Genomic DNA, 22,445 nt, shown 5'->3' with positions numbered 1-22,445 from the left:
CTTTCCCCATGACCCAACCTTTCCACCTTGTCTTTTAGTTGTCTGAAATTATAAAGTTGAGTTGTCAAACCGTTATTATTTTCTTCGAGACACTGATCTTGTAATTCTCTCCTCAACTGCAACAATAAAAGAGGGAAACAATGAAGAAAGTTATTTATAAAGATAATAATATAATAAGAGAGATATACTCAAGCACCCATCCATATTGAGCGTCATAAATGAATTACATAATCTACGTGACAGGGTAACCCAGACAGAATATCATATTATTACGATTATATTGAATAACTACAGTATAGTTGGCATTTAAAAAGTAGGAGGAATTGCATTTGACAACTAGAAAATGTGAATAGCCACAAGTTAGCAAACTTTGTAATAAAACACAGATCAACTTAGGAAAAAGTACATCAGAAGGCATGCAGAAAATATGTTTACAACTCTGGAGAAGCAATATCGAAAAGCGTGCTGTTCTAAAGACAGGGGTAGTGTAGCAGCTTCTTGAAAACCACATGAGCTTTATTTGGCACAAAACTGGCACTCAGTGCTATTGAAAAGTGAACAACACAATCAATCTCTTATGAAACACTACACTAGAGACAGAAAATGCATAAAGACCACGTCCCTTGATATATATAATTTCACAACTACACTAAATGGATCAATAAACTAAAGCACACAAGCCTTCAACGAGTTAATCAGGTATCTAAAGGGCCTCATCCCAACTAACACTTTTAATCTCCTCAGTAAAGCTCTTCTGCTGCAAATCATTTAAGGACTTAGTCTCCTTCAGTTCCTCTGTAAGCTGCTCATATTCTTTCTTTAGACATTCCATGTCATGAATCATATTAGTGTTCATAACCTTAAACTATTGGAATTCTGGGAAGGACAAAAGTGCAAGTCAATCATTATGAAATTTTGGAGAGGGAAACATAATTTTTTGTCTCTATAGTTTTATTGAATTTTTTTTAATCCTTGTATTTTTTTCCAATGTTTTCAGTCTCTATAAAGATAAAAACCATTGAAAAAAAAAAAAATTATAGAGATTTGAAAAACAAAGGTCACCTAATTTTTTTAAAATTATAAGCAATGAAAACATTAGAAAAAAATATAAAAATTAAAAACAAAAAGTGATGAAATTATAAAGATAAAAGTTTGTGTTTTTCCATTCGGAAATAAGAAATCTAATTACAACTCATAGTACAAATGCAAGACCGTAGATGGGCAAATGTAGGACAACGATATTTAGGGATAACACATTCTCCTTTCCACCACATATTTCAATCTCAGTGTTCAGAAATATAATATACCGTTATGATATTTGTCATGCATTTTATTTCTTTCATCCATCAAGTTTCTAACCATGGTAAGAAACTCGTTACACTTGCATTCCACTTCCAGCAAGCATCTTTCCCTGGAACTGATGTTCTCCATAAGGTTCACAATTAATTTTTGCATAGCCGCAGCCGTCACATTATGTTTTTGCTCCATTTCTATTAACTTGTGATTTTTGTAATCAAGTTCCTTTAGAAGGAACGCAAATAGTCTTGCTCTGCCTTTTGAGATCCTTGTCGTCGTCGTGATTCACCATTTTGCATATCAACGTAAAGTGCCTGCGGAATCAGCCATCTTTTAAGGAAAAAGAAAGAAGAACTGTATTGAACAGATTGAAGCGCTCTCTATCATACCAAGACAGAGCTTTCGAACACAATGTGAAGGACCATCAAATATCAACTGTACTACAGCATCGTTTTTTGACGAATTAAAAAACGGAGAACCCCAACGGGAGAAAAGAATTTTGTTTCCTGTTGCGACATGCCAGGTTTCATACAGGTTCAAGCATCACCCTTAACAAATTGATTAAAAGAAAAATCGGTTCAGTATTATAAGTACAAAGTAACCTGCACAAAAAGAATATGCCAACTAATTAATCATCAGATTAAGTTGCACCGGCGCACCGGCATCAAGGCTTTTAAAAATAACCCCGGAGAATCTCAGAATGCTAGTCAGCTAAATGCAGCAGAAACGGGAAGAAGGGAAGCAAACGATATCTAAGGAAGAAACGGTTGAAATCGCGAGCGTGGATTCGAGAGAGAAGAAGAAAGGGGGCGGAAGTGGGGGAGGAGGTATTCGGTGGAGGCTTCTTCTTTGGCTTTGGAAGGAGAGCAAGACGCAAGAAGCATGACCAGTAACCATCCCAACTACAAAAAAGTGGGCGCAATGCCAATCTTGTGATCGATCGTCTATTCGTCCTTCTTTTTTTTTTTTTTGTTGGGTTGGGGGGTGGACGATCGTCTATTCGTCTTTAAGCAGCCAAATCCATCAGTGCGGTCCTGTGCATTAGTTATTTTATTTGGGTCACCCTCGCCGGGGACTGATCCAGAATCAATTTTATTGTAAGTGGAAAAGTATACATGAATTGGGGGTTTAAAAAAGTAGAAATAGAGAGAGATAAAAATATCATGGTTGTTCACGGGGAAGGGGGAGGAGGTAGCGAAAGTGAGAACGATAAGGTTGGATCTGGATGGAAGATGATGAGGAGGACAGGCAGTGGAAGAGGGGGGCTTTGAGAGAAGAAGAGGGAGGAAGCTGGCTGTATATCCATTCCACCAATGACTCCATGTCGTCCGCAAAGTCAAGCATCTGCCTCTCCAACAGCTTCGGCACTATTATCTTCCTATGCCTCCTCCCCAGCCCAACCGCCGCCTCCAGGTACTCCGCCTTTGCTCTCTCCAGCTCCTTCCCCACTTCCTCCCCTCTGTATACCCTTACCTGCATTCATGCATGCATGCATTCATTCATTCATTCCTGAAACCAACTCCATACAGATACAGTTACAGTTAGAGATACTCACTGCTGGTGACGACCATGTCCCTCTGCACAGCCCGAACGTCACGTTCGCTTCTGGATACCCCAACCCGTACGCCTCCTGCACCGCCATCTCCTTCTCATCCGCGCCTCTCTGCTTATATCAACAATTTTGTCTAGACTCTTGTTAATCCATCTGTTTCTCATATTAACCAAAGGAGCATAACATACACACGTACGCACTCTTGACACTTGACTATCATCACTTACGTGTTTTGATTCGCATGGATGCCGAAGTATCAAGTGTTCGATAGCCAAAGCGTTCAGCACTGTTCCGCCCACATTCACTGCCGCCTTCCTCCGCGCCCCGCACAAAAAATTTCCTCAGTGACTTCCATTTGTCCCCAAAAAACACGCACGCACCCGCAAGCCAAAATTCTGGCCTCTCGCGTGCCGTACCTTTTTCATTAGAGCTAACAGTTCGTCCTGGGTAGACGGCAGCCCCTGATCTAAAAATGCCTAAGAATTCGCCAAAACACAACGGTATGTGCTAGCATTATTACAAACTGACCGGCTGAGTAATCCAGTTCACTTGTATATAATAAAGGCTTCAAATGCCTTACTGTACATTCATTATGCAGGCGTTGTAGATGTTAATCCAGAATGCCAGCTTCTGGTTGTTGGTCAAGAAATTCAAATCCACTCCGCACAGCCTGTTCATCAGCACCCTGCGAATTATTACTATTTTTTAGAAAAGGAACATTCTAATCCTTAAAGTTGTTGGCGAGCCAAGAAAACTCAGAACAAAATGGAACCTCAATTTTCCGAACGCAGGTAAGCAATGCGAAAAGCGGTCGATGTATAATGAGCTACTAGTGATGTGAATGAAGTCCTTGTATGGCCCGATATCTCTTGCGAGGAAATCTGAATCCGATGATATGTCATAAGGATCTGCACTTGAGACATTGGGATTTGAAAGGAATGAAGGTGCTTTGCAAGTGAAGCCAGTGGATTTCATACACGATAGGGTAAGTTTTGTAGCACTAGAGTCTGGTTCTTTTCTGTCTGAGGAGGATTCATGGTTCAGTTCAAAAAATACTCCGATCAGGCATTTGAGCAGTTCCTCTGACAGTTCATTTGCTTTCTCAATGCCCATTGCTATTTGTGTTTGGCATTGTCTTGGGATCTCTCGTGGGACTTTACAATCAATTCAAAAGAAAAAGGAGGGAACAAAAAAACAATGATATATTTTGAGATTCAAAATAGAAGGATTAATTAATTGAACCCATTAAAGAATAAGCTCTTCATAGAATTACCCCAACCAAAACCACATGCGGTGAGAAAACAAAGCAGAAGGAAAAAGAGTTGTCATAACCGGGCAACGGCTGAATATGAATTAGGTGCGTCGATAAATAGGTTTTGTTTGATTTGACAAAATGTAGAAGGAAAAAAAAAAATTCTTTAATGAACAGAACGTGTTTGAGGCTTACTGTTTGGCCTTCTGGATGTGGTGAACAGGCTATGTATATCTAATGCAAAACCCAGAGAGCCTGTTCTATCTCCCTTTATTCTCCTTTTGGTGAATACTTGAAAATTGTGCGATCTGTACCTCTGCTCATTAATCACTGACCCATATCCCGACATAATTGGGCACTGACTATGTTTAGATAATCTTCGAAGCTGAAGTTCCCATTCTCTGGTTTGATCTCTCTCCGTGCACAGTTGAAGTTCCAGCTCCTTAACCTTTCTTTCGAGCAAAAGGATCTCCTCCTCCACCGTTGCCAGTTCTTCGAGGAGCACCTGGACCTACAATATCCAGTGTTAACTATGAAAAAATAATCTACCATTTGAAAGGGGGAAAATGATGTGTTCTAGGGGATTGATTTGGCTTTATACATGAGGAGGAAACAATGAGAGCAGAAATGGGAAGGACAAAAGAGGACAATCAACTGCGCAGCGTAAGACCCTATTAAGTGTTTCTTCACCCTCCAACTGTGCTTGCAATTGGATAACCTGTAAAATTGTAATAAAGTGATTTGAGAACATAGTATTAGAAGATATTAGCTAGATAATATGTCAGTCAGTGCGTGCGTGTGTTTGCGTACAAGAGATTGGTCACCTCATTCTTGAGGTCCTGTTTTTTCTGCTGCGCCATGCTTTTCTCTCTAAGATAGTCTTCGAATTTCATTGGGAGAAGCAAAAAATAAAGAAGCTCGGTGCGTGGAAATTCATGAAAGGAAGTTATGTTTCTATAAATAAAAGGAAGGGCGGTGAGCGCCATTAAAGTAAAGATGAGAAAGTGCGGTGGATTGGGACAGCTGGGATTCCTTGGCTGTTGATTTTGGATTTGGATGGCCAAATCACATGGACACCTCCTCCTTTGGCATAAAGGTCGACGGTGGTGTGGTGTGACGTCCGTGAAGACCCCTTGAATGAGGGTGGGCGCCATGCCAATGTGGCCAGGACATTCCAAATTCCAAATATATACTATTGTGGGGATCGAGCATACATAGTAAAGGCTACGCGCTCTACCACTAAGTCAAGCCAGTTTATACTTTGATATCAAATTTCTTTAAAATTAAGATATTTTTTATTTTCACAGTAGACAAGAATTTAAACGAGTTAAGCTTATTCAGCTTAATCTGGATAAACTTGAAAGGCTCAACTCTTTAAAAAATTTAAATAGTAAAACTCAATCTAAATTCTTTTAGACTTTAGATAGCTCGAACACTCAAATTGTATTTTTAAAATTGTTATTAATTTAATTTTTCTTTAAAATTGATTAGATTACTTTATAAAAAATATAAAATATATTTTTTAAATACTTAAATAATGTAAAAATTTTTAAAAGAAATGTGGTTCTTAAAATCTAAAAGTCAATATTAAAACATATTTAAAATATTTTATAAATTAAAAATAATAAAAATATTACCATATAAATACTTAGAAATTTTTTTAAAAAATATTTATAACAACGCACTCAAATATATATGATATTTTAATATAAAATAATTTAAAATTTAAAAATTTATTAATATTTATTATATTTTATATATTTTTTAAAAAATATTTTTTTATTAAGAGATTCAAGCAAAATCCAAACCTAATCAAGCTTCACTTAAATTTTTGAGTTTATTCAAACCATCTAAATAAGTTTAACGGCTTGTTTGGTTTAAGGAGAGACGATAGGAGGGGAGGAGAGGTGAGGGGAGAGGAGGGAAAGGGAGGGGAGGAGGAGGAGGGGGAAGGGAGAGGAGGGGAACTCTCCCCCAATTTGAAGGGGAGGGGAGGGAAAATTTTAAAAATTTCCTCTCCCCTCCGCCTAACCTAAGGAGGGGAGGGGAGAGGCTCCCCTCCTCCTAACCAAATGAGAGGAGGGGGTGGAAACCCCTCCCCTCCCCCAATCAAACACTCCTTAAAAGTATTTATTTATTTATTTTAATGTGCTAAACCCAAATTTCTTTTGAACTTATTCATTAAACTTGACTTAAATTACTAATTCTAACCTTCACATCTCTTTATCTAAACAAGCCCCACTTAAAAAACAGAAAAAGAAAAGGTTCTAAAATATTTTATCATCATTTGCAGGTCTTATGGCGGATAGGTTTTTATTGCATCCCAACTTGTTGGCTACTTGGGATTATTAAACTTGTAGCTGCAAAAAGCATTAAGCGACTTTGATCATTTGGTGCAACTGTGAGCCGAAGGGGAATTTTTTTTTTTTTTTTTTTGGGGGGGGGGGAGTTAGGGAGAATACAACAGTACAGATAATTTTTACGCGCAAGGTCAACTTGCAAAATATCAAATTACACATGGTTATCTCATCTGGCACCCTAAAATTCTCTCCAAGGCTGCTCATGACTTCTCAAGCAAAGAATGAGATTAGCTCATGACTTCTCACTCCTCACCATGTCGCTTCAGGCTAGGCCAAAATTTCCAATGGTCCAAACGTCACTATATGGTGCCTAAAGGATCCACCACTTGAATTAAAGAAGCCTTGCACGCTTCAAGCATCTCGGTCGTCAACAAACCATATGCCTGTCCCTCGACATCTCCTTATCATCTCACAATTGGTAACAGCCAACATGCAAATCTGTTTCTCGTACCTTGTTCATCCAGCATCTACCCCATCCGATTGACGGAAACTTGATATTGCATGGAGAGAAGGCTAATACCATAACCTCCTGAGTTAACGGCTTAATGTCAGATCCTCATCAGTGACAAAAGGATCTTTCTGGAAATTGTTTCGCAGCTGACCACAAGCTGCATTTGCATCCAGTCCTCTTGTTTGCCGTACGCTGACAGCTATTTTTAAGGACTCCAAAGTAGAAACAAATGCCTGCACCTGTAAGAAAGTATGTATTAACAGCCGTTTGGCAGCAAACAAGACGAAATTATTGAATAACTCCTATGACCAAGTAAATTAAGGCTTCAATTGAAGAAAATAAAACTTCACATACTGCCTTCTTATAAGGACGGTGATACTCTGATCCTTCTATTGGATTGAAAGGTATTAAGTTCACGTGATAGCCCTGGCCCCATCCATGGAGTACTTGAGCAAGTTCCATTGCATGGTCTACTGAATCATTAACTCCAGCTGCTCAAACATAATGCCAAGAATATGCCATTGACATGGACATGAATCTTATTAACCTTTTACATGAGGAAGGAAAAAGTGCTTGTGCGACTTTTTTTTTTTTTTTTTACCTAAAAGAGCATATTCGAAAGAAATCCGCCTGCTGGTTTCAAGGAAGTATTCCTTGCAGTCTCTCAGAAGGGCATCCAATGGATAGGATTTTGCACTTGGAACAATCGACTCCCTAAGTTTCTGGTTAGGAGCATGTAGGCTGGTGCAAGGTACAATTAGAAACTTGCACGTCAGAATGACAACTATATAAATGGCTCCATTCGAAAGAATTCAGTGGCTTCTGAACAACTCTGACGACAGACAACAGCCATCATTTTTTTTTTTTTGGGGGGGGGGGGGAACGTAGGCTGGTGCAAGGTACAATTAGAAACTTGCACGTCAGAAAGACAATTATATAAATGGCTCCATTCGAAAGAATTCAGCGGCACAACAGCCATCATTTTTTTTTTTTTTGGGGGGGGGGGGGAAGGGGAGCTAAGCAAGAGATCGTACAAAAGAATGTCACATTAGCATACATCAAAGCAATCCGCCAATAAAGGGGGCAAAGGGATAAAATTTGACTGGCTCACAATAGCCAGGGTTCAATCCCACGAAAATTTTCATCCAAAGCAAAAAACAAACATATTGGCCAATGAAAGCACACATTTTACACTAAAAACTCTCCAATTCCTGCTTAAAGTTATTAGACTACATTGTCTTATAACTAATATCAAAATTAAAGTCAAAGGTTGGATATCTCTCTACATGGAAAAATACAGGAAATTAAGTTTAGTGAAGTTATGGTGAACCTGACTAATTTTTGTAATTCAGTCATAAGAAAAGATGTTTCAACATAAATCAGACACTATAAAGCAATTAATAAAGGGTACCAGCCAAAATGGCAGCAGCCCTAACGTCTAATTCCTCGTGAAAATGCCATCAAGCATACGGCTTAACATGAAGCCTCAAATTGACCACATAAATTGTAAATGAAAATTTATTTTCTTTAAAAGTACCTCACTGCTAATGTAGATTGAAGTTTGTGAGACGCCAGCTTCTTTATCGTATTTGGAACTCCTACCGTGGAGATGGTAATCAATCTTTGCCCAATTTGCACGTCCTAAAACACACATGCACCCCACACAGAACATTGCCCTTAAAACCTATGATCTACTCTCTAATTTCCAAAACAATAAAATGAAATATTTGAAAAAAATAAAATTAAAACAGAGTTTGAACAAAGACTACAGCTGTTTTAAATCTACTGAAAAAACACAAGCATCAATAACTGCTAGCAAATTTGTTTGCATTATTAACCAACACAAAACTAGAAAACTGTAGATGAATGACCTATGTAAAACACTTAATATTAATAGGGAGGAGGTGCCTAATTATTGAAGAGAAGACATAACATGTTGATGAATGCCAATATTAGGGTTCAAAAGGATATGTGAGTTTATTATGGAAATATAGGATAAATGTTATTCACAGAGAGCAGCAATAAATATATAGGAGGAGAGATAAGATCATAATTGTATCAAATTTCCTCTCTAATCTGAGAAATAAAAACAGAATAATAAATCTGATCCTAATCCCTAATAATTTGCTGATAAATAACTATAAAGATAATAACAATTAGATCTAGGGTTAGGTTTAATAAAGTTAACAGGCCTAAGGCTTATGGGCCATTCAACCTACTTCCAACACTCCTCGTCAAACTGATGAATATATGTTAATCATTCCTAGCTTGCTTATCATTTCATCAAACTTGGCACTAACCAAAGGATTGGTTATCACATCTGCAACTTGTCTTCTTGAGTGAATGTGGCCCAGGTTTATGACTTCAGCTTCAATTTTCTCCTCAATGAAATACCTATCCATCTCGACATGCTTAGTCCGATCACATTGAACAGGATTGTTGGCAATTTCAGGAGCAAGAACATGACCTCCCCCTATAATGATGCCTACTGAAAACGCAAAACGCAAGGAGACAAAAACAAAGCAATTGAAAGCAAGGAGCAATTCGAACTTTGTACCTACGACAAAGAAAGGCAACAGTTCTCGACAACTTTGTGATGCTGAAATTGCACACTAAAGGGAGCTTGAACTATGTTTTAAATGTGGTGACAAATATAGCCCGACCCACTAGTACAGGAACAAGAATCTTCAAGTGTTGATAATAGAGATGAGATTAGTCAAAACCACCAAAAAAGGAGAAGACGCAGTGTTTGAAGTTGAGGAAGGGAATTTTGAAACTATTAAAGGGGGGATGCACATGGGATTATCTCTCAATTCCACGGCTAGGTTTGGCAATAACCACACCAAAAAGGTAAAAGGGAAGATTAAGGGGACTGAGATGGTCATTCTTATTGACAGTGCCACTGTCATAACTTCAGTGCGGGAGATTTTTAGAGGAAGCTGAAATTACCTTTTGAAAAAATTTCTAAAAATACTATTACAGTAGGCATTAGGTTTACTATGAAAGGGAAGAAGCATTGTCAGGACCTCTGTTTAAGTGTTTAGGGTCTCAATATAGTTCAAACTTTCTATCCTTTTAGGCTAAGAGGTGTTGGTGCAATCTTGGGAATGGAATGGCTAAGGTCACTAGGTGATGTGAAGGTTAACTAGAGTCAATTAACAATAAAGATTAGCAATAAAGAAAAGAAAGTTTGCTTGCAGGGCGACCCATCTCTTACTCGGGCTCAAACTACTTTTGGATCCTTGATTTGATCCGTGAGAAAGAAAGGAGAAGGGTTTTTGATTGAGCACAATGGACTAACAGGCAACAATGAAGGCACAACAATTCTAAGCCTAGAAATTAAAAAATTAACAGAAAAATTCCCTATGATCAGCTCAGTTCACAAAGGTCTACCTCTGTGCTGTGCCAAGGATCAAGCCATTATTATTAAGCCAGAAGAACAGCCACCGAACATGAGACCCTACTAGTACCCTTATCTGTAGAAGAACAAAATAGAAAACATAGTGAAAGATATGTTGAAACCTGGAATTATTCAACCAACCAACAGCCCTCACTCAAGCCCGGTATTATTGGTGAAGAAAAAAGATAAAAGTTGGAGGTTTTGTGTCGACTACAAGGCTTTAAATGAGATTACAGTTCCCGATAAGTTTCCCATTCCAGCCATTGATGAGTTATTGGATGAATTGAAGAGAGCCACAATTTTTTCCAAGCTGGAATTTAAGTCTGGGCAGCATTAGATTCAAATTAACACGAGGGATGAGCACAAAATGGCATTCAAAACACACGAGGGACTTTGAGTTTAAGGTGATGCCTTTTGGATTAACCAATTCCCCCTTAACTTTTCAATCCTTAATGAATGGGATATTTAGAGAATACTTACACAAATTTGTGTTAGTATTTTTTGATGATATTCTTATATATGTATTTTTTGATGATATTCTTATATATAACAATGACCTAACATCACATTTGAAACATATAGAGACTGTATTTTTCATTTTGAAAGAAAACCAGCTTGTAATTGATTTAAAGAAATGCAGTTTTGTGCAACCAAAGATTGAGTATGTAGGTCATCTTATATCAAAGGAAGGGGTTTAAGCAAATTTGGCCAACATAGAAAGCATAGTAAAGTGGCCAAAGCCTAAGAATGTGAAATCTTTGAGGGGATTCCTAGGGTTGTTTGGGTAATACTGTCGATTTTTCAAGAATTATGGGAAGATTACTAGTCGTCTCACTAATTTACTTAAAAAAGATTCTTTTAAGTGGTCACAGAAGCAAAACAAGCCTTTGAACAATAACAATGACTACACTTCCTGTGCTTGCAATGCTTAATCTTACCATCCCCTTCGAGTTGGAAACCGATGCCTCCGGAACTAGTGTAGGAGCAGTCTTGATGCAGCAGAACGGACCCATGGCATATTTTAGCCAAAAACTCTCAAATAAGGCCCAACAATGCTCTATTTATGAAAGGGAGCTTATGGCCAAAGTTATAGCAGTCAAGAAGTGGCAGCATTATCTTTAGGGGCACAAGTTTATCATTCATACTAATCAAAAGCCCTTGAAATACTTGCTAGAGCAAAGAGTAGTTGATGAAAGCCAGCAAAAATGGGTCTCTGAATTAATGGGATTCAAATTTGAGATTGTGTGTAAGCCTGGCAAAGAGAATAAGATTGCTGATGCTCTATCTAGACGAGGAATCGCTGGAGTTAATGGGATATTCCTTATGGCAGTACAATGATGTGGAAGAATGGGAGAAAGAAGTGCAAACTGATCCAAAATTAAGCAAAATTCTGCTGCAACTTATCGCTGACAAAAAAAAGGTGGAAGGGTACAGCTTAGTACATGACTGTCTACACTATAAAGAGAGGTTAGTACCACCAAAGGGTTCCACAAGAATTCCTTTGTTACTCAAGGAGTACCATGACTCTCCAATCAAGGGGCATTTGGGCTATTTATGCACCTATAAGAGGCTGTCAAACATGGTATATTGGGAGGGAATGAAAAGAGACATCCAACAATATGTGGCAAGTTGTCAGCTGTGCCAAAAGAATAAGTATCAAGTTTTGTCTCCCACTGTCCTGTTACAACCATTACCTATTCCACAAAGTGGTTGGGAAGATATTAGCATGGATTTCATCGCCAGGCTTCCCAAATCAAGGAGGTATGATACCATACTAGTAGTTGTGGATAGACCTACAATATATGCTCATTTTTACCCTCTTGCTCATCCTTTTACTGCAAAGGATGTTGCTAAAAAGTTTATGGCAGAAGCTGTTAACTTACATGGTTTCTCTAAAACCATAGTTTTGGACCGAGATAGGGTTTTCATTAGCTACTTTTGGCAACAATTGTTCAAATGGGCTGGAATTCAGCTTTGCCTTAACTCAGCTTACCATCCAGAATTCAATGGGCAAACTGAGGTGCTAAATAGAAGCTTGGAGACATATTTACATTGTTTTGCCAATAAGAAGCCTACTCAATAGGCCAAATGGTTATCTTGGCTTGAATATTGGTATAACACTTTGTCAGAATATTTGGTATTTATTGTAAATATTGTATAGTCTTTATTAGGCTTTATTAGACATTATTAGTTTTTATTTCCCCTTCTATCTATATAGTCAGCTTGTACTCTATTCAAATCAATGAGAAATGTTATTTTCTCCCAAATTCCAGATGGTATTGGAGTGTCTACATCTAGGGTTTTCTTGATGATGCCTCGTCAGATGTGGACTTCAGAGTACTTTGGCCATTGTTGTTCGTGGTGGTAGAGAAAGTTCTAGACCTCATTGCCGGCCTAGGGAGGTGCGCAAGGCTCTGATTGGCAGCACGTGGCACTCTCATGCACTAATTGAAGCTCCAGGCAGCAAGTAGGAGCATGTGAAAGACCAAGGTAGTCGACAATGTGCCTTTCTGTCATCAACGTGACATCTCCGGTCCGATCCCACTGTTCCTTAGCCTTGGACAACTTGTTTTCCCTATTCCTCTATCTCAAGTTCTTTTGGGTGCATGACTGCTCGCTGTTTGTGGGAATGCCATGTTCCTTTTTCCTCTATTATGCGGAAATTCTCACATTCATCAAAGTAATCTTGTGGGTGCTCTTTAATAGCAAACTTACCCAATCAAAATCTCTACACATAGCAACAGTGGTGAAACGAGGAACTTTCCTTCAAGCTCTAAAAACATCACAAAATAAAATAGTGTGGATCGTTGATTCTGGAACCTCCAACCATATGACTAATTATCATGACTCGTTTACCACTTACACCCCATGTGCTGAAAACATTAAAGTTAAGATTGGAGATGACTCATTAGCACCTATAACAGGAAAAAAGAGTATTCAAATTTCAAATTCCATAATGTTGGAATCTGCACTTCTTAGGCCTAAGCTTGGTTGCAATTTACTTTTCATTAGTCAACTAACTAAGCAATTAAATTGTTATGCTAAGTTCCACACATCCCATTGTGTATTTCAAGACTTATTATCTGGCGTGACAATCAAAAGTGCCAAATAATATGAGGAGCTCTACTATTTCAAAGTCTATTTAAGTAGGTAACTCACCGATTGTCGGCAACTCTGCATCTATTTCTAAAGTTAATACTTTTATGTTGTGGCATGCAAGAATGGGTCATCCTAATTTTCATTACCTTAAACAATTGTTTCCAACGCTTTGCCTAAACTTGAATATTAATGACATTTATTATGAAGTGTGTGAACTTGCCAGACACCACAAAACTTCCTTTCCTTGATCCACATACACACCCACCAAACCTTCTCATACTCCCAACCGTACTAAAACAACATGGTTTATTTCCTTCATTGATGACCATATTCATGTTCGTTGGGTCTATCTTTTAAGAAACAAGTTTGACGCTACATCCACTTTCATAAATTTAAACATGATCAAAACCCAGTTTAACACCATCCAAGTCTTACACACCGATAATAGCATTGAGTATTTTAACCAATCTCTAAGCACTTTCCTCCAAATACATGGTATCATCTATACTAGTTTTTGTGCCCATACATCCCCAAAAAATAGGGTTGTGAAAAGGAAGAATCGTAATATACTTGATGTTGCTAGGGCACTCATGTTTACCTATAATGTGCCTAAATTTTATTGGGGGAGATGCCATTTTGACTGCAACCTACCTCATCAATCGTATGCCTAGTCAGATTTTATCCTTTGAAACTCCTCTCTACAAGTTGCAAAGTATTTTCTCTACATTCCATATTGAAATCAATCTTCTACGTCGTGTGATTGGCTACACAGCCTTTGCCCATAACTACCAGAATACCAAACTTGAGCCTCGAGCAATCAAATGCATATCCCTTAACTATTCTTCAACTCAAAAAGAACACAAATGCTTTAACCCTGTGACAAAATACACATTTGTCAGCCTTGATGTTGCTTTTCATGAAGCCACTTTATTCTATCCAATTCTTCAATTTAAGGGGAGAGCACAGGTGAATTTTAGAGTTGGAAAAAAGAATCTAACAAAGAACTAGTGCTTCTTGAGCCATGGTTTGTACTAATTGAACCTGTGGCATCACCTTCATCTACCCTTCCAACATCCCTTCCAATACCATCTCTATCTCCTTTTATGCCACAATTTGAGGAACACAGGTAAACAGGAGGAGATGAAGAAAGACCACAAAAGGGAGAACTCTTAGTTTACACTCAAAAAAACAAATCGAAAGACAATGAACAACTTATACCTAAAGCACCAAGAGAATCAACACTAGAGGTAGCTCCTAAAGCAGAAACTCATGGTGACTTAAAATTTGGGGTAACTCCTGAAACCCCAACACTCAATAGTAGAAAGCAAGTAAGTGAATTTACTGATCTTCCTATTGCTTTGAGGGAGCAACCTCGCTCGTGTACTTTCCATCTAATAGAAAGGTTTGTTTCATACAATGCACTCTCTCCTGAATATAGGGCTTTTGTTACTAATCTTGATAAAGGAAGCTCTAAGCATCCTTGAATGGGGAAGTGCTGTTATTGAAGAGATGAGAGCTTTAGAAAAGAATGAGACATGGGAGCTTATTCAACTACCAAAAGAAAAGCAAACAGTGAATTGTAAATGGGTGTTCACCCCAAAATACAAGGCAAATAAGTTAAAACCACGCTTTATTTGCAAAGGGGTTTACCTAGACATATGGCTTGGGTTATGAAGAAACATTTGCTCCAGTGGCAAAATTGGACACTATCAGAGTCCTATTATCTGTAGTAGCTAATCTTAAGTGGCCTTTTCATCAACTTGACATCAAAAATACTTTTCTGAATGGAAAGTTGAAGGAAAAAGTCTATATGACTCTACCTCCTGCATTTGACAGAGGCAAGGCAAATCAAGTTTATAAATTGAAAAAATCTATATATAGTTTGAAACAATCAGTAAAAGCTTGGTTTGACAGGTTCTCAAGAGTCTTAAAGTTTGAAGGTTACAAGTAAGCCCTATCAGATTATACAATGTTTGTTAAAGTCGAGGGAAGCAAGAAATGTATCCTTATTGTATAAGTTGATGACATAATACTCACCAGAGTTCAACTTGAGGAGATAGAAAGAGTAAGGGCTGCCCTTGGCAAGGAATTTGAAGTTAAAGATCTCGGGAAGCTAAAATACTTTCTTAGGATGGAAATTGCCAAATCAAAGAAAGAAATCTGTGTTTCTCAAAGAAAATATATACTTGATCTTCTTCCTAAGACAAGTATGTTGGGTTGTAGACCTGTTGAAACTCCTATTAATGTCAAGAAATTGAAGATGAAACCCAAGGACAAGAATGGAAAAGAGAAAGACTCCAAGGAGGAGGAAAACTCAAATGAGGAGTATGAAGAAGAAAAAGAAGAAGCTACTAACAAGGAGAGATATCGGAAACTTGTTGGAAAACTAATATATCTTTCCCATACAAGGCTAGATATAGCATTCACTGTTAATGTAACAAGTCAATATAAGAACTGCCCAATGGCAATCTACAGAATTTTGAGATATCTAAAAAGTATTCTTGGTAAAGAGTTGTTCCTTAGAAAACAAGAGTAATGATCTATAGTAGTTTACACAGATGCAAGTCAGGGTGAAATTTATAAAAATCAAAGGTCAACCTCTGACTATTGTTCATTTGTGTGGGGTAATCTAGTCACATGAAGAAGTCAGATGCAAAGAGTTGTTTCAAGAAGCAATGTTGAATCTGAGTTGAGAGCTTTAGCTCAATGAATAACAAAGGAGTTGTAGCTAGTACGAGTCTTGAATGAAATACATGTTAAAGCAAGTTCACCATTGAAGCTGTACTATGATAATAAAGTTGCCATAAGCATGACTTTAAATCCAATACAACATAACAGGTTGAAACATGTGGAGATAAATCGCCACTTCATCAGAGAAAAGGTGGAAGAAGAAATTACATCTTTGACATATTTGCTTACAAGATTGCAAATAGCTGATGTTTTGACTAAAGTGTTACTTGGCCCTGCATTTGATAATTGTATAAGCAAGTTGCACATAATTAACATCGATGATCCAACTTGAGGAGGAATGTAGGAATATTTGGTATTTATTATAAATATTGTAGTCTCTATTAAGCTTTATTAAACATTATTAGTTTTTATTTCCCCTTGTGTTTATATAGTCAGCTTGCACTCAATATTCAAATCAATAAGAAATATTATTTTCTCTTAAATTCCACACACTTCATATCATGGTGCAACGGGCATGACATCCTTTAAAGTAGTATATGGTGGGGATCCCCTTACATTTTTTAAGTTGAGTAGTGAACCTTTACTGTAGAAGATCTAAATGAAACAGATTCATGTTCGTAATCAGATCATTTTGCTTTGGGTAAAGGGGCAAAAATACTCACAAAATAGTTAGCCACGAGGACCCAATATCTAAAAGTGAGTAAAATAACAAAAATACTTATAACATTATATGAATGGGTGCAAAAGTGACCAGACCGTTAATTTTGACCTAACGCATTCACTTTGACCGTTAAACGCTGATTGTGCATGTCATATGTCATTCTTTACTGGTGTGGACTAATAAAGGTGCAAAAATACCCATAAAGTCATTGGCCAAAAGCAAAAATGCCCACAAAGTCATAGATCAGAAGCAAAAATACCCATAACGTTATCAGAGTTAGTGCAAAAGTACCCATCCATTCAACCCCTTAAATGTTGATCGTTTAGCTGACACTTAAGCAGAAGTTGACCATTTTTTTGCTGATGTAGACAAAAAATATTCCCACATGAATTTTTACTGCTGTTGATCGATCATCATATGAGTAGCCATAATGTTACTTTAATAGTTGCAATAATGACCAATCCATCGAAATCAATGTCACATGATTTCTTTCCATCACCACATATCTCACCCCCTTCCTTTCTCCCTCCCCACTCATTTTTCTCATCTATAAAACCTAAGACTCAACATAGTGAGATAAGTTGGACAAAATCAAAAATCGAGACTAAACACATTTAGTTTAAAAACATTGTCACAACCTTAAATAATTGCATTCATGATGGGTTCAAAATTTTTAAATAGTTTTCCCCACTGCTATAAAGAAATAAACAATTTAATTTAATATTCAATCAAAATAACATTTTCTCACATGATATTCATACAATGACCGATTAACCTCCAAAAAATTTTATCTAGGAATATTTTTTATACATATCAACGAAAAAAATGATCAACTTTTGCTTAAGTATCAACTAGATAATCAACATTTTAGGGATTGGATGAATTGGTACTTTTGCACCAACTCTGATAACATTATAGGTATTTTTACTTTTGGCCGACAACTTTGTGGGTATTTTCGCCCCTTTATTAGTCCATGTCAGTAAAAAATGACACATGACATGCATAGTCCACATTTAACGGTCAAAGTTAACAGTTTGATCAGTTTTGCACCCATCCATATAACGTTATAGACATTTTTACCCTTTTCCTCGCTTTAGGATACTGAGTGCCCGTGACTAGCCACTTGTGAGTATTTTTGCCCCTCTACCGTTTCGCTTTCAAGGGACAATTTGGCTAAGGCGCACACGTACAAGCATCGTAGGGATGTGCATGTTTAGGTTGGGGATCGTGTTTATGTGAACCTTTGACCTTGTATGATAAAAACCTTGGCTAGGAAGGCCCATGAGAAGCTCAACCTATGTTTTTATGGTCCTTTCAAGGTTTTTGAGAAGGTTGGAACAATGGCTTACAGACTTGAACTTCCATTCTCATAATGCTGTCACTGTATTTTTGCACTTGATACAATATTTTTTGGTGGGTCTCATTAAATCTCCTCCTTGGGGACGTCAACTCACTAAAGCAAAAGATTCAATACTAAATGAGGAAGAAATAGCAACAGAAAGTTGTACCAAGGCCTTGTGAATTTCTTCATACTTGATCACATTGAAGGTGTCATCTAGAGAAGGAAGAGGCTTCATGCCCATAATTCTTCCACAAAGATCCTCAAAGGAGTCGTTGAGGCCAAGAAGAAATTCATAACACCTCTCATACTTAAACAACTTTTTTATAATAAAGTTCATCATTGTGACAAGACCACTGGTGCACCTCATATAGGTCTAGATGCTCCTGTAACCGCTTAAGAGTGGTAAGGTGTAATAGACTTCTCCCCCTATATTAAGATTCAGAGAACCCTTTTTGCTTGCTAAATTGCTGCTGTATTCTCTTTGATAGAGTATGTACGGTGTGCTGACTCCTAAATCTCTTGAGCAGAATTGGCAAGCAAGTAGCTTTTTCCAAGTTCATGGAGCAAACTAGCCATGTCATCACCATATTGTTCTATGCACACCAAGTTTCATACTCAAGATTGCCTACCTTTGGTGCTAGGATTACCAGTGAGGTAACACTCCTTATTTCGCCCACGAACGAACATAAAAATGCTCCTAGACCACTATAGATAACTATCCCCATTCAATATGGGATACAAGAAGTTGAGAGAAGGAATCACTGCTGCCCCCACCTGGAGGAATCATACTGTCACCTCCAACCTGTCCTGATGGGGTTTTTAATTGATCCCCATCAATGGCCCTAGGGCTGCCATTCAATGCTACCTTATACAACATGAAGATTCTACCTCCGATACCATGTGAGTTTATGATGGAAAAATAGGATAGATGCAATTCATAGAGAGGAGCAATACATATATAGGAGGAGGAGAGATAAGATCATAATCATATCAAATCTCCTCTCTAGTCTACAAAATAAAAACAGAATAATAAATCTAATCCTAATCCCGAATAATCTGCTGATAAATAACTATAAAGATAGTAACAATTAGATCTAGGATTAGGTTTAGTAAAGTTAATGGGCCTAAGGCTTATGGGCCATTCAGCTTGCTTCCAACAAGATATTATATGGAAACATTAAATAGAAAATAATTCCACATCAATCTGTAGCTAATTCACCTTATTCAAGCAGTGGTGAGCTTCCAGTACCCTCTTCATATTTAACATTGGCTCACCCATCCCCATAAAAACTACATTTGTCACTCTCTGCTTGAAAACCTCCTCAATGGCCAAAACCTATGCATAGAAGATGTATTCTATTAAAAAGATGACTTCTGGGTGGAAAATAATGCAGGTCCCAACAACAATAAGAATGATCAACGTCCTTTTATCTTTTCTTAATTATTTTTCCCCTTTGCATTTGTTTAAAATGGAAGAAATAATCTAACGTAGTGTTTAGATTGATGGAGTTGAATTTAAAATATTACATTTAAAATCCATGTATTTAAAATCCTTTATTTGGATAGTGTAAAAAATTTTAAAGATAAAAGAGAGATGAGCTGAAATTTGTAGTAGGAACAAAAGAGTAGAAGTGACGAGCTTACCTCTATCTTCAATCAATGAGAGACAATAATGAGAGATGAAAGGAGTCGCAAGAATAATAGAGATACCAAAAGTGAAAATGTGAAGCAAAATGAGAGGGTTAGAGCAAGTGAAATTTCTAATAACTAGGGTTTAGAGGAAATTTGAATTTAGAAAGACATTATAATAAAACTTAGATTTAGATTTGGATCAAAAACTTTTATGCATGCAAACGGAGGATTTGGTTCAAATCCAAAAGTTACTTTGGGCAATCTAATTTACAAACCATGCAAACAATCTAAAATCAAATCATTTAACTAGGATGTGACATGACTCCAACCTGCTCAACAATTTCATGCCTCTGAAGATTCCTTGAAAACCCCCCCTTTCCGGTGGCACAAAACGTGCATCGTAATGGGCAACCAACCTGAAACACCAAGTATAAAAAAAAAAAATGAGAAACAACATTACAAATACCAAAAAATTCACAAGTTAATGAAATACATGAAAACGATTTCCCAAATCAGCCATACAACTATTCTAGCAAGCATTAATTGATAATTTCAAAGCCAATGAAATACCTGTGATGAGACACATGCAGTGAGGCGAACTGAACCTTTACCACCTTCAACAGGAATACCAACAGTTTCAATCAATCTGTTGTCGTGCAACTTCAATAATAACTGCAAAATCAGTTTCCAGCAGAAGAGTAAGAACCAACAAAATCTATGGCCAAATCCCTTAAAGAGGGATAGCCAAGAAAAGAAACGGAGTTGATAACATTCTTTTAATGAATGCTAACTTTACCAACAATACAACAAACTGCAAACAATTGACAGAACAAGTCAGAATTTGTCTTCAGACTTCTCGAAATTCAAGATAGTCACATAATTAACTACAAAAGCATGAAAAGCTTAAAGCAATCAAGTAGATATATCACAAGATGGTATATACAGTGAATGTCGTGCAATGTAAATATACAGTGATAGACGAGTCTCGTAAATTAACTCTGTACAAGTAACTAACTAACTTAACTACCATAGAAAATTCTAAACACTCTGTTAAGATAAATAAGAGAGAGTCAACATAAACGAGCTCTGGGAAGAAAAATACATAACAGTCAGGCCTCGTTTGCGTTTGGGATATGCAGAGGTAGAGGTAATACTTTTTCCAATATCTATTATATTTTTGCCATCGTTACTCGTCAATATTTCTTCTTTTATAGTTTTTCCAATGCAATGATTTTTTTTATAAAATTATTTTTTGATTCAAATTGCTTTTCTGTTTGAGTTTCTTTGCTTGCAGAGAAAGGGGAAAATCTTTGATTTTAGTTTCACCTTAACAGTGCCATCCGCTGCGGTGACATTGCGAAAAATAAGAGACCGCCCCACCCTCCATCCAGCTTCCTGAAGATCATCCCGAAACGCCCGAGGCACTGTAAATAATATTAGAGCAGAATTCAAGGTCGAAAACCAACAGAAATAACAAAACTGAAAAGACAAGGGAAATGGAGGAACACCCACACTGGTATAAATCCTGGATCTCTCTGACCTTTCTCTGGTATATAAGATGATGGAGTTGCTTCCCTCTATAGCTTTGCTAAGGGAAATTACAACAAAAGGCAAACAAAACCGAAGAAAATCAGACACATGTCAATGTTGCATTATAGCATGGAAATGTCAATCAGATACCTTATAAAAAGATAGCTTTAAACTTTTATACCTGGCCCAAGTCAAGAGCCAACTGTTGCAACTCTTTCTCGGACAAGCCAAGAAGAACCTGTGACTGGGAGTCACGTGTTGTCGAAGGGGCAGAAAGGTCGCAAGGGGAAGAGGTAGCAAGAGCCATGGTGCAAGAACGGAGGCAAGTCCGAAGTGAAGGGCGCACCGAACGTGCGATGGGCAAGGAAAATTGCTGAATTAGCTCCATTGAAGAGGCAATCATTGCCCTCTCCTTCAGTTTCTGGAAACGGAGGTACCAAAGAAGTATATCCACAAATAATCGAATTCTCCCCACCCCACGGCATAAACCCTGCTTTTCTATCGCACAGCAACAACGCAGGGGAGAATGACATTAAGATCTCAAAATAGTGATGAATAATACTTAGATCCGATTTTAGGGTGTGATTGGTTACAGAGAGATTTTAACAGCGTTTGATATTATCTTGTTCAATTTAGGAAGGCAGGAGAAAAAAATAATTATATATAAATAATTTTACCTTTATTTTATTAATGTTAAAATATCTATATATATATATATATATATATCTCTCTCTCTCTTGAACTTGTTATAAAGAGCATATTGATTAGAGCATGATAAATTTTATCTCTTCCTTTTCAATTTCTTCAATTTGAAAGGAAGAGTTTACTTTCGATCTCTTCCAATCAAACACTTTCTAATTTTTTAAAAACTTAACAGCAAATAATTAGATCCCATTTTAAAGTTTTAATTATAAATAAAAAATTTAAACTTTAAATATAATTCTCATATGTAATTATAACTTTTATTTGCAATTATATGAATCAATATTTATAATTTATTTTTAAAAACAATTTATCAAGAATTCACTTATCATAATTTTATATTTTGAGACTTTATTTTCATTTTTCCTCCACAAAATCTTGTAATTCATCTCATGTATTATTATTTTTAATAAATTTATTTTTATAATAGAATACATATTCAACTTTTTATACTTTCTCTCAATTACTGTTAATATA

General features: G+C 37.0%; 2 protein-coding genes across 4 annotated transcripts; both read right to left on the bottom strand.

The window, feature by feature from the left end:
• Positions 1-1,136: 1,136 nt before the first annotated feature.
• LOC129294650 (uncharacterized) lies at positions 1,137-5,450 on the bottom strand. Its single transcript, XM_054933096.1, has 10 exons — positions 4,925-5,450; positions 4,702-4,818; positions 4,296-4,611; positions 3,621-4,002; positions 3,434-3,533; positions 3,265-3,324; positions 3,076-3,159; positions 2,852-2,959; positions 1,686-2,769; positions 1,137-1,610 (listed from the first exon to the last, which is right to left on the bottom strand). Exons 1-9 carry the CDS (start codon positions 5,252-5,254, stop codon positions 2,458-2,460), a joined length of 1,809 nt encoding a protein of 602 aa, XP_054789071.1. The 5' UTR covers positions 5,255-5,450; the 3' UTR covers positions 1,137-1,610; positions 1,686-2,457.
• A 1,105-nt stretch (positions 5,451-6,555) lies between these two features.
• LOC129294419 (uncharacterized) lies at positions 6,556-21,845 on the bottom strand. Of its 3 annotated transcripts, XM_054932779.1 has the most exons (10): positions 21,448-21,842; positions 21,249-21,324; positions 21,063-21,160; positions 20,307-20,408; positions 20,066-20,152; positions 19,324-19,440; positions 8,449-8,552; positions 7,513-7,652; positions 7,266-7,402; positions 6,556-7,150 (listed from the first exon to the last, which is right to left on the bottom strand). In XM_054932779.1, exons 1-10 carry the CDS (start codon positions 21,667-21,669, stop codon positions 6,995-6,997), a joined length of 1,239 nt encoding a protein of 412 aa, XP_054788754.1. In that variant the 5' UTR covers positions 21,670-21,842; the 3' UTR covers positions 6,556-6,994. The 3 variants fall into 3 exon arrangements, with proteins under 3 accessions (XP_054788754.1, XP_054788755.1, XP_054788756.1); XM_054932780.1 differs by lacking the exon at positions 20,066-20,152 and having other exon boundaries at positions 21,448-21,844; XM_054932781.1 differs by lacking the exons at positions 19,324-19,440; positions 20,066-20,152 and having other exon boundaries at positions 21,448-21,845.
• Between the last annotated feature and the right edge of the window lie 600 nt (positions 21,846-22,445).

The sequence above is a fragment of the Prosopis cineraria genome, unplaced genomic scaffold, assembly GCF_029017545.1.
Source record: "Prosopis cineraria cultivar Desert tree isolate PC_DT_omini unplaced genomic scaffold, ASM2901754v1 PC15, whole genome shotgun sequence".
Lineage (NCBI taxonomy): Eukaryota > Viridiplantae > Streptophyta > Magnoliopsida > Fabales > Fabaceae > Prosopis > Prosopis cineraria.
This window is presented reverse-complemented; position numbering and strand designations above follow the sequence as displayed.

Coding starts and splice junctions, on each gene's coding strand:
- LOC129294650 (XM_054933096.1), bottom strand. CDS start 5,254: ATGGCGCCCACCCTCATTCAAGGGGTCTTCACGGACGTCACACCACAC. Junction 4,819..4,924: donor AACAGGACCTCAAGAATGAG/GTGACCAATCTC, acceptor ACAATTTTACAG/GTTATCCAATTGCAAGCACA. Junction 3,325..3,433: donor ACAACGCCTGCATAATGAAT/GTACAGTAAGGC, acceptor GCGAATTCTTAG/GCATTTTTAGATCAGGGGCT.
- LOC129294419 (XM_054932779.1), bottom strand. CDS start 21,669: ATGATTGCCTCTTCAATGGAGCTAATTCAGCAATTTTCCTTGCCCATC. Junction 21,325..21,447: donor TGGCTCTTGACTTGGGCCAG/GTATAAAAGTTT, acceptor AATTTCCCTTAG/CAAAGCTATAGAGGGAAGCA. Junction 7,151..7,265: donor ACCGTCCTTATAAGAAGGCA/GTATGTGAAGTT, acceptor ACTTTCTTACAG/GTGCAGGCATTTGTTTCTAC.